This window comes from Vulpes lagopus, chromosome 23 (assembly GCF_018345385.1).
Source record: "Vulpes lagopus strain Blue_001 chromosome 23, ASM1834538v1, whole genome shotgun sequence".
Taxonomy (NCBI): Eukaryota; Metazoa; Chordata; class Mammalia; order Carnivora; family Canidae; genus Vulpes; species Vulpes lagopus.
The window spans coordinates 48,531,501-48,549,044 of record NC_054846.1 but is presented as its reverse complement, the minus strand read 5'-3'; the positions used below and the strand labels follow the sequence as shown (position 1 = coordinate 48,549,044).

The window sequence follows — 17,544 nt, the reverse complement described above, 5'->3', positions numbered from 1 at the left end:
CAGTGTCTGGATATGCAGTTTTACACCAAAGCTAGCTTTATCCTGGCTGCTGTAGCTTCTCTGTAACTCATTTGGCCACCAGTTAGCTCTTCCCACACCTGGCAAGTATAGTGCTGTGATATGTGCCTTGAGGACAAGCCTTTTAATTTGGCGATTCTGTGGCTCCTGGCCAGAAGCTCTGCCAAATTGAACTTTCCCAGCCTGCTACAATAAAGAATGATTAGAGCCTCAGCTCAAACTACCTCCACATCTCAAGATCTGTTAAAGAGACCCCTATCTCTTCATTCTCCCCTCCATCTACCCTTCAGCTGTTAGAGTCTTTGGGATTAAAGGCATTATATTGAAAAGTAATAAACTTCAACGTGTTGGGGAAAGTATAAAGTGTACCTTTGTACAGGACACATTAGAATGGTAGTCAAGAGAGAGTCTTTATTCCTGGCTACAATAGTGGAGGTCTTGTCTCAAAGTTGTGGGAGATGGGTTTGAATAGTTGGTAGGAGCAGCATGTAGAAGGCTTTGAAAGCTTAACAGGGAGATACAGATCTTCAAACAGAATAGTCCTTTTTGGAATAAGCAGTGGTACAACCTGGCAGGGGAACATAGACCATGCTGGATGGGAAGGAGACTCCTTCAAGGTAAGTAGGAGGCGTTTATAATTACCTGGTTATGAAATGATGACTCCTTTAAGGATGGAAGGGAAGAAGTAAACTTGGTAGACACCACTTTAAGAAAGGACACTTTAGCAATCTTCTGTCTTTGACCTATGAAAGTCAACTTAGTCTGCCCTGTGTTTGGGGGGGCGGGGGGTGTTGTTTTAGTCATTTACATCTTAATATCTTCCACCCCAAATCTTTTGAGATTAGCTACCTACCTGAATTGCTAACACATTCAGTATATGGGATGAGAAGAGATGTGCTGATCATTCAGACAGCAGAAATAATGTGATACATCAGTAGAAGAAGAGATGAGGATTTCTATAGTTGACCAAGTAGAAAAGCTATAGGGAAAGCTGTGGAGACAAGAAACCTGCACTCTCTTTGACAAGAGACGTTTATTTTTTTTTTAATTTTTATTTATTTATGATAGTCACAGAGAGAGAGAGAGAGAGGCAGAGACACAGGCAGAGGGAGAAGGCAGGCTCCATGCACCGGGAACCTGATGTGGGATTCGATCCGGGGTCTCCAGGATCATGCCCTGGGCCAAAGGCCGGCGCCAAACCGCTGTGCCACCCAGGGATCCCGACAAGAGATGTTTAATAACTGAGCTGTGTGACCTTAGATGAGTGTCTACTTTCTGGTCCTTACTTTTCTCATCTGAAAATTAAGAATAATACCTGACCCAGACGGTTGTTGTGGAAAATACTTGTAAAGAGCTGAGAGCAGGGGCACCTGGGTGGCTCAGTCAGTTAAAGGTACAACTCTTAATCTCAGCTCAGGTCTTAATCTCAGGGTCATGACTTCAAGCCCCACACTGGGCTCCATACTTGGTGTGGGAGCCTACTTAAAAAAATAAAATTTAAATTTAAAAATTTTAAAAATAGGGGATCCCTTGGTGGCGCAGCGGTTTGGCGCCTGCCTTTGGCCCAGGGCACGATCCTGGAGACCCGGGATCGAGTCCCACATCAGGCTCCTGGTGCATGGAGCCTGCTTCTCCCTCTGCCTGTGTCTCTGCCTCTCTCTCTCTCTCTCTCTCTGTGTGTGTGTGTGTGTGACTATCATAAATAAATTTTTTAAAAAATTTAAAAAATTTTAAAAATAGAAGTAATTGGTGCACAGTAGGAACTCAAATTAACTTTCAATTGATCACCTACTGTGTGTCAGGCACTGTGTTGCTAGGTGAAGATAAAAACATGAAGCTTCTGCTTCAGGTTACTCACTGTTTAGGGAGAGAGGAACAGGTTAAATAAATTATTACAATAAAATGTGGAAAGTAGTATTAGAGTAGAGTAGAGAAGGATAATAGAAAAATAAGGGAATTGGTGGGGGCTGATGAAAACACTCCATATCTTGATTCGGGGTAGTGGTTACGGTGGGATACATTTGACAGAATTCATCAAACTGTACCTTTGGAATAGATGTGTTTTACTAAATATACATTACATTTCATTCATTCATCTTTTTTTTTTTTTAGATTTTATTTTATTTATTCATGAGAGACACAGAGAGAGAGAGAGAGGCAGAGACACAGGCAGGCAGAGGGAGAAGCAGGCTCCATGCAGGGAGCCTGACGTGGGACTCGATCCTGGGTCTCCAAGATCATGCCCTGGGCTGAAAGCGGCGCTAAACCACTGAGCCACCCGGACTGCCCTCATTTTTTTTTTTAAGATTTTGTTTATTTATTCATGAGAGACAGAGAGAAAGAGAGGCGGAGACACAGGCAGAGGGAGAAGCAGGCTCCTCACAGGGAGCCCGATGTGAGACCCGATCCCAGGACCCCGGGATTACTCCTTGGGCTGAAGGCAGCACCAAATCGCTGCACCACCCAGGGTGCCCATACATTACATTTCAAAAAAAATTATTTAAAAAAATTTTTTTAATGAGTTGGACTTACCGTAATTTTTTTAAAAAACTAAAAGCAATAGACATTTAATAAATACCCAAATACATTCTTAGAGTGCTTATTAGATTGACATAAGCCTACACATTCTCTCCAGCCTGTGGATGTGAACATGTTTTTCTTTCTCAAGCTATAAAGCACTAAAATTTATTCTCATAGCAGTTTTCAGTATTTTTTTTTTTAAGATTTTATTTATTCATGAGAGACACAGAGAAAGAGGCAGAGACACAGGCAGAGAGAGAAGCAGGCTCCAAGCGGGGAACCCGATGTGGGACTCCATCCTGGGACTCCAGGATCACTCCCTGGGCGGAAGGCACGCTCCCAATTGCTGAGCCACCCAGATGTCCCTTGGTATTTTTGTTAAAAAGGAAAATGATATCACAGAATACTATATGCCAAATACCTAGCTTTAAAGTCAGTAGCTTTTAATTTTTTTTTTAAGATTTTATTTATTTATTCATGAGAGACATAGAGAGAGAGGCAGAGACATAGGCCGAGGGAGAAACAGGCTCCCTGCAGGGGAACCTGATACAGGACTTGATCCCAGGACCCCAGGATCACTCCCTGAGCCACCCAGGTGTTCTAGTACCTTTTAATTTAAAATAATTTCTTGTTTACTATTACATATTATGTTTATTTACTTTAAAGGGGGTGGGGGGTAAAAGCCTGAAAACAAAGTATAGAGTTAACTCAGCAATCGCCTTATCCTCCCAATTACAGCTCTGCTGTGAGAGCTGAGAGAAAAGGCAAGAAAACCCAAGCCTTTAATGTTCTGCTCTGCAGACTTGAGTTCCAGGCCCTATAAAAATAGGTTTCCTGTACTACCTCTTTCCTAACTAGTATTTTGAAGGACTGACTTGAAGTGGAAAACATTTAGAGGATTTGCTCTTATGATTTGCTTACAAAGAGAAAAGCCATAATGCAAAAGTAGCCAAATTTTTCCCTTTGTCACAGGCATCATTTTTAGGCCTTCCCTGGAAGCTTATAGCCACAAAGAGGACCTGATCAGAGAGACCAAGGCAAAATGCTAAAAATAGCAGATTTCAGAACTGATAATCATATATTTTTTCAAATGTTGGATTTTTTAATAGTAGTGATATTAATAATAGAGAAACATATTTAGAGTTCATTACAATTCCAAATCAGAAAAGCTCTACTTTATATGTCTAAATCAGAAAAAGAAATTATTGGGGCAGCCCAGGTGGCTCAGCGGTTTAGCGCCGCCTTCAGCCCAGGATCTGTCTGTTCCTGGGGACCCGGGATTAAGTCAGGCTCCTGCATGGAGCCTGCTTCTCCCTCTGCCTGTGTCTCTGCCTCTCTCTCTCTCTCTCTCTCTGTGTCTCTCATGAATAAATAAATAAAATTTAAAAAAAGAAAAAAGAAAAAAAGAAATTATTGCCAGCTGTTTGACCTAGAAGGATGACATTCTGTCATTCACACATTCACTCATTCATTTAGTCAAATATTTATTTAGCACTTCTACATATCTATTTATAGAGACAATAAGCAAAAAGTTATAAATCCTATGGAAAGTACTATGGTTGCAGTAAATAGGGTTCTTGTGGTATAGTGAAAAGTCATGGGCTTTGGAATAGATATGGAGAAAGTTTCAGCTCTGCCAATTATAAAAGCTGTATTAACCTTAAAGATAATTAATCTTTCTAAGCCCTAATTACCTCATTTATAAAATATGGACAATAATATCTACCATGAGGACTGTTATAAGAATTTGAAATTATCTCTGTTAATTTCCTGGCATAACACTCAAAAATGATATGGATTTAAAAACAGTATATAGTTGTCTTTGTTTTGAGAGTTCAGAAGCCTAGAAGTGTTATGTAAGGCTTCCAAGGAGAAATGATATCTGGGAGCAGTCTTACAGCTCAGTAAATTTTCACAAAGTGAACACACCCTTGTAACTACTATTCTCATCAAGAAATAGAACATTACAGATTCCCAGGAGCTCTCCTCATGGTACATACCAGACAGTAACTATCCCCCACAACACACAAAAGTAACCACTATCCTGAGCATTAAATTTAAAGAGATAAGATCAGATTTGTACTTTAGAAAAACCATAATATAAGGGGGTGGATAGAAGGAAGAAGAGACGTGATCAGATTATACTTTAGAAAGAGTATTCTGTCTACAATATGAAGGACAGATTTCAAGAGGTAAGACTGGAGGGAGGAAGACCAATTAAAAGCAGTTGAAGGGGGATCCCTGGGTGGCGCAGCGGTTTAGCGCCTGCCTTTGCCCCAGGGTGCGATCCTGGAGACCCAGGATCGAATCCCACGTCGGGCTCCTGGTGCATGGAGCCTGCTTCTCCCTCTGCCTGTGTCTCTGCCTCTCTCTTTCACTCTCTGTGTGACTATCATAAATAAATAAAAATTAAAAAAAAAAAAAGCAGTTGAAGGAATCCAAGCAGATGAAGCTAAGTGGTAACAGTAGATGGAGAGAAGTTGACAGTTTTTGAAAGAGATTTAGGGCATAAAAATCAAGAATATTTGGTGAATGGTTATGTAAAAAGTGGAGGAAGAAAGAAAAGTCAGGTGATTACTAGATTTCTTGCTTGGGTGACCAAAGGAGTCTTCATATCACTAAGCAAGATAACCAGTGTTGTTGAGGGGAGGTTTGGGGAAATGATGATGGGTTCAGTTTTAGACATGGAGTTTAAAGTATCTGTGGGTCATCTAAAGGACAGGGTCCATTCAACAGTTGGAATTTAAGACCAAAGAAAAGGAGAGAGGTCTTGGCTATGGGTGCACATTTGAGAATGAGCAGCAAAGAAGCCACGAAGCTATGATCTCTCTCAGGGAGTTAAATAGCATGAGGGAAATCATAGGCAAAAAGAAAAATACCAATTTTTCTTTTTGCAACACCCAATACTTTAGGGGAAACAGAGAGAGAGGTATCAGAAATAGGAACAGATCAAGAGAGTGATGCCATAGAAAGTAAGGGAAGAAGAAATAAGGAATGACTAATTACTGTGGAATTTGGAAAATTAAAAAAATATAAAAATAAAATATTACCCATAAATCTACTGTAGGATAACTGATTTTTATATATACACATACACACTTGGAATCATGCTATAAAAATAGTTTTTTCTTTATTCAGTATTTTTTCATGAGCATTTCATTTTCTTTTTTCAGTACTATTTCACGAGTATTTTCCTATGTCATTAAACTATTCTTTACAGAGTTATGCCTATATGATATTCTATTACATAGATATATTACTATTCTCCCATTGTTGAATATTTGGTTCTTAATTTTTATAAATAACATTAAGAGGAATACCTTTTATTTTCCCAAAGATCCTTCTTTTTTTCTTTAAAGATTTTATTTATTTATTCACGAAAGACACAGAGAGAGAGGCAGAGACATAGGCAGAGGGAGAAGCAGGCTCCATGCAGGGAGCCTGATCTAGGACTCAATTCCAGGATCCTGGGATCATGCCATGAGCCAAAGGCATATGCTCAACTACTGAGCCACTCAGGCGCGGCGCACGCGCACACACACACACACACACACCCCGCATTTTTTTTTTTTTTTTTTTAATTTACTTGAGAGAGAGAGAGCACAAATAGGAGGGACAGGGAGAAAAAGAAAGAATCCCAAGCAGACTCCATGCCGAGCACAGAGCCAACATAAATTTCAATCCCACAATCCGGAGATCACAACCTGAGCCAAAAACCAAGAGTCAGATACTCAAGCAACTGTGCCACCCAGGCACCCCTCAAAGAGCCTTTTTATAATCTGATTATTTCATTCATTTATTCAGCAAATATTTATTGAGCATAATGTATTTTCCTTTGATAGGTTTATAGAAATAGAATTACAGGAGCGCCTGGATGGCTCAGTTGGTTAAGCATCTGCCTTGGGCTCAGGTTGTAATCCCAGGGTCCTGGGATCCAGCCCCACATCAGGCTATCTGCTCAGTGGGGAGTCTGCTTCTCCCTCTCCTGCTCGCCATGCTCTCTTATTCTCTCTCTCTCTCTCTCTCTCAAATAAATCTTTAAAAAAAAAGAAATAGAATTCGAGGGTGAAATAATATGAGTATCTTGAGCACCTTTTCCATGTATTGCCAGTTACTTTTCAGAAAAGACTTTACCAATTTATACTCTGGCTCCCATTGTATGAGTCACTGTTTTAAGGCATCCTTAGCAGTAATGAGAATTACTTTAAATCTGTTAATTTGAGGGGCGCCTGGGTGGCTTAGTCTATTGAGCTCTGACTCTTGGTTTTGATCTCAGGGTCCCCCCCCCAATCGGGCTCCAGGCTCAGCGCAGAGTCTGCTCCTCCCTCTCCTTCCCGCTCTGTTCCTTTCTGCAGCCCCACCCCCCACCCCAAGGTTCCCCCTTCACTCTCTCTCTCAAGTAAATAAATAAAATCTTTTTAAAAAATTTTTAAATCAGGGCAGCCCCAGTGGCTCAGCAGTTTAGAGCTGCCTCTGGTCCAGGGTGTGATCCTGGAGGCCCCGGGATCAAGTGCCGCATCGGGCTCCCTCCATGGAGCCTGCTTCTCCCTCTGCCTGTGTCTCTGCCTCTCTCTCTCTCTCTCTCTCTCTCTCTCTCTTTCTCTCTATCTCTGTGTGTGTGTGTGTGTGTGTGTGTCTCATGAATAAATCTTAAAATTTTTTAATCATTTTTTAAGCTTTTATTTATTTGAGAGATCACAAGCAGGAGGACTGACAGGTGGAGAGGAAAAAGCAGGCTCCCCACTGAGTAGAGAACCCCACGTGGGGCTTGATTCCAGGACCCCAGAATCATGACCTGGGCTGAAGGCAGACACTTAATCAACTGAGCCACCCAGGTAATCACCCCCTCCAAAAAAAAGTTTTTTAATCTGCTAATTTGTTTGGGGGAGAAATTGTATCTTTTAATTTTTATTTCTTTAAAAATATTTTTTGGGGATCCCTGGGTGGCGCAGCGGTTTGGCGCCTGCCTTTGGCCCAGGGCGCGATCCTGGAGACCCAGGATCGAATCCCACATCAGGCTCCCGGTGCATGGAGCCTGCTTCTCCCTCTGCCTGTGTCTCTGCCTCTCTCTCTCTCTCTCTCTGTGTTTGTGTGACTATCATAAAATAAATAAAAATTTAAAAATAAATAAAAATAAAAATATTTTTTGAACACATATCTATTTAGGATATTAATCTTTTGTCTTATTTGTAGCAGTTAGTTTCTGTTTTTAATTTGATGGAGTTGTTTTTTATAATTAGTAGTCAAAATCTGTTGTTCTCCTTTGTAATTTCTTATTTCTTGGAAGCTTGTAAGTCATGAGATGGGGCAGGTGTTTCTGGGAAGGCTTCTGTAGAAGAAGGAAGGGGAAATGTGAGGTTGCCCAGGCCCAGGGCAGTAGGTCCAGCTGCTTATCTTCAGCCCCAAGGTCAGGACATTCACAGAGGTTCACAGTGGCCTATCCCACTTCTTGGCATAGCATTGAGCTGCCTCTACTTTGAGTAGGAAGCAGGAAGAGTAATGTCTTCTGTAATGCTTCTGAGCTCACTGCATTATGGGAACTAGCCTGATGCTGAGTGCCAGCAGAGGCAGGTGGGACCTGGCAGGAATGCTTCATATCCTCTCTTAAAATCACTGTTGATGTCCTAAGTGATTTAAAGAGAGCTCTGCCCTAAGGGGCTGTGTGCCAAGGCTTGTTTGCTTGCTTCTTGCAGTGACGGTACTGTTTGGCCCATAATGTAAATATCATGGCTCTGAAATCCCCCAGCTGTCCATGCTTTGTCATTTCTTCAAAGGGAACTGACTTGTTTTCCACCAGAGGGGGCCAAGGAACATTTGCTGCCCACACTGGTTTGGTGGATTAAAAGGGGAGAAAAAGAGCTAAGAGTAAGTGTTGTTTCATTCTTTGTATTCATATGGAAATTTTTAATCTCCATCAAAGGATCAGGAGAAAAATCACATTGAAATTCAATACAAGAGCTTCCAGCTTACACAGAATTTTTCAAAGATGTCTGACTTGATCCTTTAAAACTGACAAAAACCATGAACTGTGTAGCTCCAGGGTTCATAATTTTACTTACCCTCCTCAGCTTCTGCCTCTGTCTTGCCTTCCTATCAACACTCCATCTGTGTGGTCCCCTGTCAGCCTGCAGAGCTTCTTTGAATGGGGATGGGGGAGGGGGCGTGAAGTTTGCAGCAGCAGTCGGGTTTATAGGGCTGCTTATACATTAACCCCTCTCTCTCAGGCCACAGTATCTCCTCTTTCAGAGTCTTGTAACTGGTCTCCCTGTCTTCATCCTCCTTGTATCAGGCCTATTTCCACTGCTACCATAGTTCTCTTACGAAGAAATAAAACTGATCGTGTCACTCTCCTTCTTAAAAGTCACCACTAGCTTCTCAGTCCAGACTAGAGACTTCCACAGAGGCTTCTATGATTTGGCTCCCTTGCCCACCTGATCAGACTCCTCTTCTACCTTCTTCCTTAAATCCTGGATCAGGCTACTGTCCACTGGATTATGAATTCTTTCAAATTGAAAACAGTATATTTCCAAGGCTTAGCATAGTAACTGGCATATTAATAGATGCTTGTTAAATCCTAAATAAATTAATTTGTGATTTAAAATTCTGACAAGGTCATAGCTTAAGAGAGAAAACTAAAAATCATGGTCTCTCAGTCTTCTATGCTTTATTTCAAAAGCATACTCACTGTATTAAAAATTGGGTCCCTTCTTCCCTGTTACAAGGATTAGAAAGGAAGAAAAAAACTGTTGTTTTCATAGTTGGTATGATTGTCAGAATGTACAAATAAATTATTAGAATTAAAAAACAAAACAAAAAGAATTAGTAAAATTGTTTAGTGAGGCAATTGGCTAGAAGATTAAAATACAGAGTAAATTAAATTTCTACAAACCAACAAGAAGAAAATAATTGTTTAAAAAGAGTAAAATACTTAGGATTAATCTAACAAGATAAGCAAGTCCTTTACGGAGAAAAGTTTTTAATATTTTTAAACAATTAAAAAAAAATTTTTTTTTCGAGGCACCTACGTGTTTCAGTCAGTTGAGCTGAGCGTCCTACTCTTGGTTTCAACTCAGGTCATGATCTCAGGGTCATGGGATTGAGCCCCGCATTGGGCTCTGAGCTCAGAAGGGAGTCTACTTGAGATTCTGTCCGTCTCTGTCCCTCCTCTCTCTTCTCTATCTCTAAAATAAATAGATAAATCTTTGAAAAGTAAAGAGAAATAAACAACTTTCTTCAAGACTGGAACATTCTTCTTTCAAATAGTTTATTACTGGTTAAAAATTAAGGCACCATGTTTTTTTTTTTTTTTTTTTAATTTTTATTTATTTATGATAGTCACACAGAGAGAGAGAGAGGCAGAGACACAGGCAGAGGGAGAAGCAGGCTCCATGCACCGGAAGCCCGACGTGGGATTCGATCCCGGATCTCCAGGATCGTGCCCTGGGCCAAAGGCAGGCGCCAAAGCGCTGCGCCACCCAGGGATCCCAAGGCACCATGTTAAAATACACTTACACATATAAACACATGTACACACATACACCGTGTAAATTAGATCTTGTAAAAGACTATTTTCTGCATAAATTATTAGATTTAGTGCACTACCGTCCCACCTCCAGCCTGAAGCTAATAGAGAACTTAGATCCTCCACTTCTCCAGAATTACCAGATCCAGGCCACTTTTGATCTCTGTCAGTCCTAAGGTGGCATGACAGGAAGGAATTTGGCTTCTCCTTGGATGCACAGAGTTTTTGATCCCATAGCATCCAGTCAGATTTCTCATATTTGACCACTCTCCACTCTTTCTTCCTAGGTCAATCACTTCCATCCGGAGTGAACTGATTCCATACTTGATAAGAAAACAGTTCTCCTCAGCTTCCTCACAACAAGGACAAGAAGAAAAAGAAGAGGACCTAAAGAAAAAGGAGCTGAAGTCCTTAGGTCAGTCCTTGGGCTGCTGCAGTAAGGTAGAGGTAGCAGCACCTTTGGAAAGAGTAGCTAGCCAGGATGCGTGTCCCAAGGCACCAGCTTCTTATCTAGCCACCAGGCAAGACAGGGTAGTTGACACCATCCCCTGAGCTCTGGGTAGGCTTGCTCAGGCTGATTCGGTCACTGTGCTCTTTGGGCTAATCATGCCTCAAGTCCTTTCTCTGGTTCATAGCTCTGGTTTGGCCGAGTTCCTCACTAGACTGTTGTGAGTAATCTCTGCCCCCTACTTCTCAGTTCCCCTGTTCTCTATAGAGGCTCCAGGCAGCTCCACTCCTGACTCAAGTCAGCCTCTTCTATCAAGAGAAGAAAGGTGAAGGAGTATACTATTACAGTTCAACCAGAGGCCAACCAGACTGTCTCCTTTCCAGGATGTAGGGGTGCAGTCAGTCTTGTTTGCTCTCATATCTCTGCCTAGTCCCTGGCCAGTCCTGGGCTCATGGTAGGTGTTCCAAAAGAAAATTTATCAAATGAATAAATGGAGAGAGTGTAGCATGATGGTTAAGATATCAGGACTTGGCATCAGACAGACCTCAGTTTGAAATCTGACTCTGACTCTGCCTCTTATTAGTTCTGTGACCTGAGGCAGGTTACTCAGTTCCCTGAGCCTATTTTCTTATCATACAATAAAAGATCTCACATGGTTGTTTTAAGAATTAAAAAACTGGAGCCCAGATAACTCTGGCTCCAAGTCCTGTACTATTTCTAATATAGCACAACTACTAGATATGGTATTAGAGGCTAGCAGCACATAGCTAACATGGCTGGTCACTAAAGCCTGCACCCTTGCTTATGTTATGTCATGATTTACAAGGGTTCTCTATTTTATTTTCTCTACTAGTACTTGATTATTGGTCAAACTTGCTTTTAGGCATTTTTTTAAAAGATTTATTTATTTATTTATTCATAGAGACGGGGGGGGGGGGGGTGCAGAGACACAGGCAGAGAGAGAAGCAGGCTCCACGCAGGGAGCCCAATCCAGGACTCGATCCCAGGTCTCCAGGATCACATCCTGGGCCGCAGGCAGTACCAAACCGCTGTGCCACCGGGGCTGCCCGTTTTTAGGTATTTTTGTATCACAGTATTTCAGATGTTCAGGAAAGCACATTACCTCTTTTAATTTCACTTAGTCTTTAAGGTTTTAATGGGATTTCCCCAGGGTCCATGCTGCATGAATAAGTTCCAAGGAGAAAAGTGTGAGCTCTATCCTCTTTGAAAATGTGACTGAGTCTCTATTTCCTCTGTTTATTCTGAAGATATTTTCAGTTTTATAAAAGAAGACAATGCACTGACCTTTGCTCCTTACGATGCCTGCTTTAATGTCTGTCGAGGAGAAAGATGGGAAGACTTGTCCAAATCACAGGTGCGCTGCTATGTCCATATCATGAAAGAGGGGCTCTGCTCTCGAGTAAGCACTCTAGGACTCTACATGGAAGCAAACAGACAGGTAAGAGGATGGATTTAGAAGAGAAATCAGGGGAGCTCCTGTTCCAGAAACAGACTGAGCCTTTTGTCTTATTTCTTCATTAAATACCCAGTGACTTGTTCAGTATCCCTCTCTTTCCCAAGGTTGAGCAAGACCTGGCATGTCAGGTGATACCACTGGGGTACCCAGGTACAGGAAAAGAGAAGCTGTGGGCCTAATCCATAGAGGTAGAGCCTCAGTGGTTACAAAGAAGGGCTAAGATCCCCAGGAAGGCTAACTTTTGGCATCTGGGTTCAGCAGCTTTCTCCAGTTCTGCTGGGCATGAGGATATCTGCAGTACTTCATAAACAAGCCAATAAATACTATGTGATCATTACTCTGGTGAGGTAAACATAAGCACAGGGAGGAGGCTTTCCTAAGAAGGCAAAGGAACAGAGTATAGAGTAGTCAGATGGCAGAGCCTCAAAGAAGGAATGTCTATGAGAGGGAAGTGTATGAGAGGGAAGTATCTGGAAACAGCATTAGAGTGCTAACCTCTCCCTTTAACCATGAGGTTTGTGAGATATGGAGAATGGGCAGCTTCTATTGAAGGAGAAACAGTGCTCTAAAAGATAGGCCAGGTTTTAGTTGAAAGGGGATGGAGTGAGGAGGCACTGAAGGAACTGAGGATGTAAGGGAGCTCTTCATTGTGTAGCAGGCACAGGAGGAAGTTTTAGGAGGGAGGGATGATGAGAGGAGACCATGAAAAGGAAACAGCAGTAAGGGGTTGAGATGAGAGGAGGAAAGGTTAGGTGCCTGAGGGAACTATGCTGAGGATGCATACAAGGACAACATTGGTGAGAGGATGAAAAGATTAGCTGTTGATACGGATTATGGTAGAACTCTGAAAACTGTCAGTACAGGTATAAACTTGGGGGTGGGGGAGACAGGAGGAGGTCAAGTAGAGTGATAAAAGATATTCTTGAAAACCGGAATTGGAATGTAGTTCCTGAAGAAAACCTGGCTCAGAAATCTTGAGGACCTGTGCTATATGATGGGTATAACCCTGCCCCAGACCTCAAGCTGGCTTCACCCTCAATTGGTTAGAGATCCAAGAGAATCCAAGCCAGGGAGTTTATGAGAAATCGTAACTAGTCCCACATGTAATCCAGGTTAGTCTTCAGTAAAGTTATCCCCAGGTTAGAGTCAGAGTTATTAGAAACCTGCCTTAATTTGACTTTTCAGTTCTCATTCAGTCTGTCAGCCTGGTCTGAAAGCAGGTCCATGGAGCCTGGGGGCTGAGGCTGAAGAAGTGTCCTCTGAAGTACCAGCAGGTGCTGTGCAGCACAAAGGCCCAAATGGCCTTGGTTGAAGTATAATAGAGGAAGGAGATCCCAGGGATAGGGGCTGAGGGATTAGCCTTCACACTTTCCAGCATAGCCAGTCCTGGCAAGATGTCCCTCGGCCACCACACATAGTGCTCTGACTAGCATTCTGTCCATGCTAGAGAATGACAGAGAAGCATACTACCTGTGCCTTCCTAATGAGTCCAGAGCTAAAATTCTCCACATCTATAGCCTTTTCAGTTTTCTCATACTGGAGAAAGTATAGTTTGAACACCTTCAATGTTTTGGCTGGTAAGAACATAGATGCCTTCTCAGGAATTGTCCTGCTTGTGGAATTTGTCTAACATTACTCCTACCCTCCCTTTATGCATGGCCACAGTGGTCTAAGAGGGGAGCAGGAACCTGGGATGATTATGGTCAGGACTCAGAATGCTCCTTGCCCTCAATAGGCCTCTGCCAAGTGCTGCTGAGTATCTTGAAGGCTTCTCTCAGTGCCTCCCTGTTGAGGAACATGGCATTACTTTCAGGGAGGATATTTCTCAGCTAGGAAACTAAGGATAAGACCATCTATAATTTGCTGCATATTCAGTCCTTGTCCTAGGAGAAATGTAGCAGCCTCCTGCTCTGCCCCACCCAAACAGGAAAGCTGTGGCTCAAAACTCCCTATACCTCTAACTGAGCATTGAGTTCTACCGAAGATGCTTTCAGTTGTTTTCTAGTCTTAACTTTAGTGATCAAATCTCTTTCCTCAAGGTGCCCAAATTGCTGTCTGTTCTCTGTCCAGAAGAATCACTGATTCATTCATCAGCCCAGATTGTCAACAAACACCTGGTAAGTGCTAGCTTGGGCAGGGCATTATGGAACAATCTCTGGTGCACTGAGGTATGTCTTTGAAGATGGATTGGGATTCTCAGGCTCTGAAACTCATTAGTCCTCAGGAAATCCCAACTGGGTTCTGATTATAAAATACCATCTTCTAGCCCAGACACTCAAGAAGACTACCTGGACAGGTGCTGACCCCAGGTACACAAATTCAGTAAGGAGGGCAGCCCCAGTGGCTCAGCGGTTTAGCGCCGCCTTCAGTCCAGGGTGTGATCCTGGAGACCTGAGATCGAGTCCCACGTCGGGCTCCCTGCATGGAGCCTGCGTCTGTCTCTGCCTCTGTGTGTGTGTGTGTGTGTGTGTGTGTGTGTGTGTGTGTGTGTGTGTCTCTCATGAATAAATAAATAAAATCTTAAAAAAAAAATTCAGTAAGGAAGGTCCATTATGGTCTTGGGACTCAGACACAGACAGCTTTCCATCTCTGTCCCTCTTCTTACCCTGATTTGAGCACTCTCTTTAAAAGAGCACATCTTGGGGATCTCTGGGTGGCTCAGCAGTTTAGCTCCTGCTTTCGGCCCAGGCCGTGATCCTGGAGTCCTGAGATCAAGTCCCACGTCGGGCTCCCTGCGTGGAGCCTGCTTCTCCCTCTGCCTGTGTCTCTGCCTCTCTGTGTCTCTCATGAATAAATAAATAAAATCTTTAACAAAAAAAAAAAAAAAAAGAGCACATGTATATACACAAATGCATGAGTGTGTAAGTCTGAGTTGATCTCGGAGGTATTATGTGACCTTGTGGCCCTGAGACATGCAGAGGGAGCTCTGCTAAAGTATCTCTGGGAAGAGATAGCATAGACTCCAACTCAAGGGATCTGAGGGGTTGGTTTGCAGTTGGTTGAGATGAATGGACAAGGTTTTATATTTGTCTTTTGCAGATTGGAGTTGACAGCCTCATTGGGCCAGATACACAGGTTGGAGAGAAGTCATCCATTAAGCACTCAGTCGTTGGTTCATCCTGTGTCATAAGAAATAGAGTGACTATCACCAGTTGCCTTCTCATGAACTCAGTCACCGTGGAGGAAGGGTATGTTTTCCCTTGTATCTGCTTGAGGCAAGGTCCCTGGCATCCCCAGGAGGTTTTGGGGGCCAGTCCAGACTAGGAAAGGGCTCAGCTTGAGGAGGAGAAGAAAAGGAAAAAGGTGAAGGAAAGAAGAGTGCCTAGGCCTTTTGTAAGGCCTTGGTTTTGGCTCCATAGAGAAATGGTCTCTGAAAGCATTTCTAGCAACTTTCTCACATTTATCCCAGTTGTGGTCCTGAGAGAAGCTACTTTCTCTTGCTTCTATATGCTGCTTGATGGGATGGCCAAAGTAGTGCGCCACTGGCAGTGCTGGAATGACACTGTACCAATGTCCAAGGGTCACCCTCCCTTATCTCAGTGTCCCAAAGCAGCCCTGAAGAAGGCAGAGGGCTAGGAGATGTGGTCATTTAAGCCACATGCAATTTTTTAAGGGAATGATTCTTTGTTTCAAGTTATGGAGTATCTAGAGTATCCTAAAATCTTGGTTTATGAACAGTCTGACCTAGGAGTAAGAAGAACTTAAATGATATTTAATAAGATCATTCCTCTGCATGGACCTCAGGTTTTTCCTGTATAAAATGCAACCATAGGCAGTGGAAGAGTGGAAGGATATTACCAAAGAAATGGTCTTCAGACTTTTTAGAAAGGAAACTCTTTGTTAAGATAAATTCTTATGCAGAAACTCAGTATTTATGGGCACCTGGATGGCTCAGTGGTTGAGTGTCTGCCTTTGGCTCAGGCTGTGATCCCCAGGGGTCCTGGGATTGAGTCCTGTATCAGGCTCCCAGCAGGTAGCCTGCTTCTCCTCTTGCCTATGTCTCTGCCTTTTTCTCTCTCTCTCTCTCTCTCTCTCCCTCTCCCTATCTCTCTCTCTCTCTCTCTCTAATAAATAAAATCTAAAAGAAAAAAAAATAAACTCAGTATTTAAAACTGTTAAAGCACAGTTGTTTGCAGTACAGCAGGGAAGGGGCATCTGTCCTTCCTAGAGATCTGAAGCAGATCTATAAAACAAATTTTGGAGAACACCAGACTGGATGGATCAGCCTGAAAGAGCAGATTCTAAAACCTTGATTCTAGTCCTGATATCTGTCAATTTCTCTGTCCAGAACTGATAGAAGGATGGGGAAGACTACAATTTCAGTGAAAGCTGAACTGCCTCTCCTAGCTGCCAGTGAGGGATTGGGGGAAGCATTTTGGAGAGAGAAGCTACACAGGGACATAGCTAAAGGTTAAACCTTTGCTCTTTTAGAAAGACTCATGGAAGGGATCCCTGGGTGGCGCAGCAGTTTAGCGCCTGCCTTTGGCCCAGGGCGCGATCCTGGAGACCTGGGATCGAATCCCACATCAGGCTCCCGGTGCATGGAGCCTGCTTCTCCCTCTGCCTGTGTCTCTGCCTCTCTCTCTCTGTGACTATCATAAATAAATAAAAATTAATAATTAATAATAAAATAAAATTTTAAAAAAAGACTCATGGAAGACAGTAGACAGGATTGACGGAGTAAGTACCATAATTAAAAACCAGGAAAGTGGGGTGCCTGGGTGGCTCAGTTGGTTAAGGGTCTGCCTTCAGTGTGGGTCATGATCCCAGGATCTTGGGATTGAGCCCCATGTTGAGCTCCCAGCTCGGCAGGGAGTCTGCTTCTCCATCTCCCTCTCCCTCCTCCCCATTGCTCATGCTTTGTCTCTGAATCTCTCAAGTAAATGAATAAAATCTTAAAAAAAATAATAATAATAAAGTTGGAGACCATAGGGATATTGGTCACTAAGATCTGTTCTCCCCCAAGCCCGCTTCCCAACTTGACTCCCAAACCCTGACAACCAGGCCTAAAGCCTTCAGTCAGGAGTTTGGAAGAATCCTCTCTGGACATTCTGACTAGCCCAAGAAGAAAAACCTAAATTTATTTACATCAGAAATTTCTAACAGCCCAGTCAAATCACCCTGCAGTGAAAAATTATGGATGACAGGTTCTATTCATGTGCTTAGAGCTTCCAATCAGCTTTTTAAAAATCCTTTTCTTTTTTTTAAAGATTTTATTTATTTATTTATTCATTCATTCATTCATTCATTCATTCATTCATGAGAGACACAGAGAGAGAGGTAGAAACATAGGCAGAGGGAGAAGCAGGCTCCCTCACAGGGAGCTCGATGTGGGACTCGATCCCTGGACTCCAGGATCACGCCCTGGGCCAAAGGCAGACGCTTAACCACTGAGCCACGCAGGCATCCTGAATCCTTTTCTAAAGATGAAGAGATAATCAAAGATTACCAGAGATCTAAAGAAAGCCTATCATGAAAGATCCACAAATTAAACAGAAAAAAGCAACTTAGAAGAAACAGAGACTCTTTAGGGAGAGAAAAATACTTTCTAACAATCTA

At 42.6% G+C, this 17,544-nt stretch overlaps 1 protein-coding gene across 1 annotated transcript in view; it reads left to right on the top strand.

The window, feature by feature from the left end:
- EIF2B3 (eukaryotic translation initiation factor 2B subunit gamma) overlaps nt 1-15,249 on the top strand; it is a 114,140-nt gene extending 98,891 nt beyond the window's left edge. Inside the window, exons 7-10 of the mRNA XM_041738002.1 lie at nt 10,348-10,475; nt 11,777-11,967; nt 14,025-14,102; nt 15,025-15,249. Coding sequence (XP_041593936.1) covers nt 10,348-10,475; nt 11,777-11,967; nt 14,025-14,102; nt 15,025-15,249 — 622 coding nt within the window. The remainder of the gene's footprint in view (nt 1-10,347; nt 10,476-11,776; nt 11,968-14,024; nt 14,103-15,024) is intronic.
- Nucleotides 15,250-17,544: the final 2,295 nt, after the last annotated feature.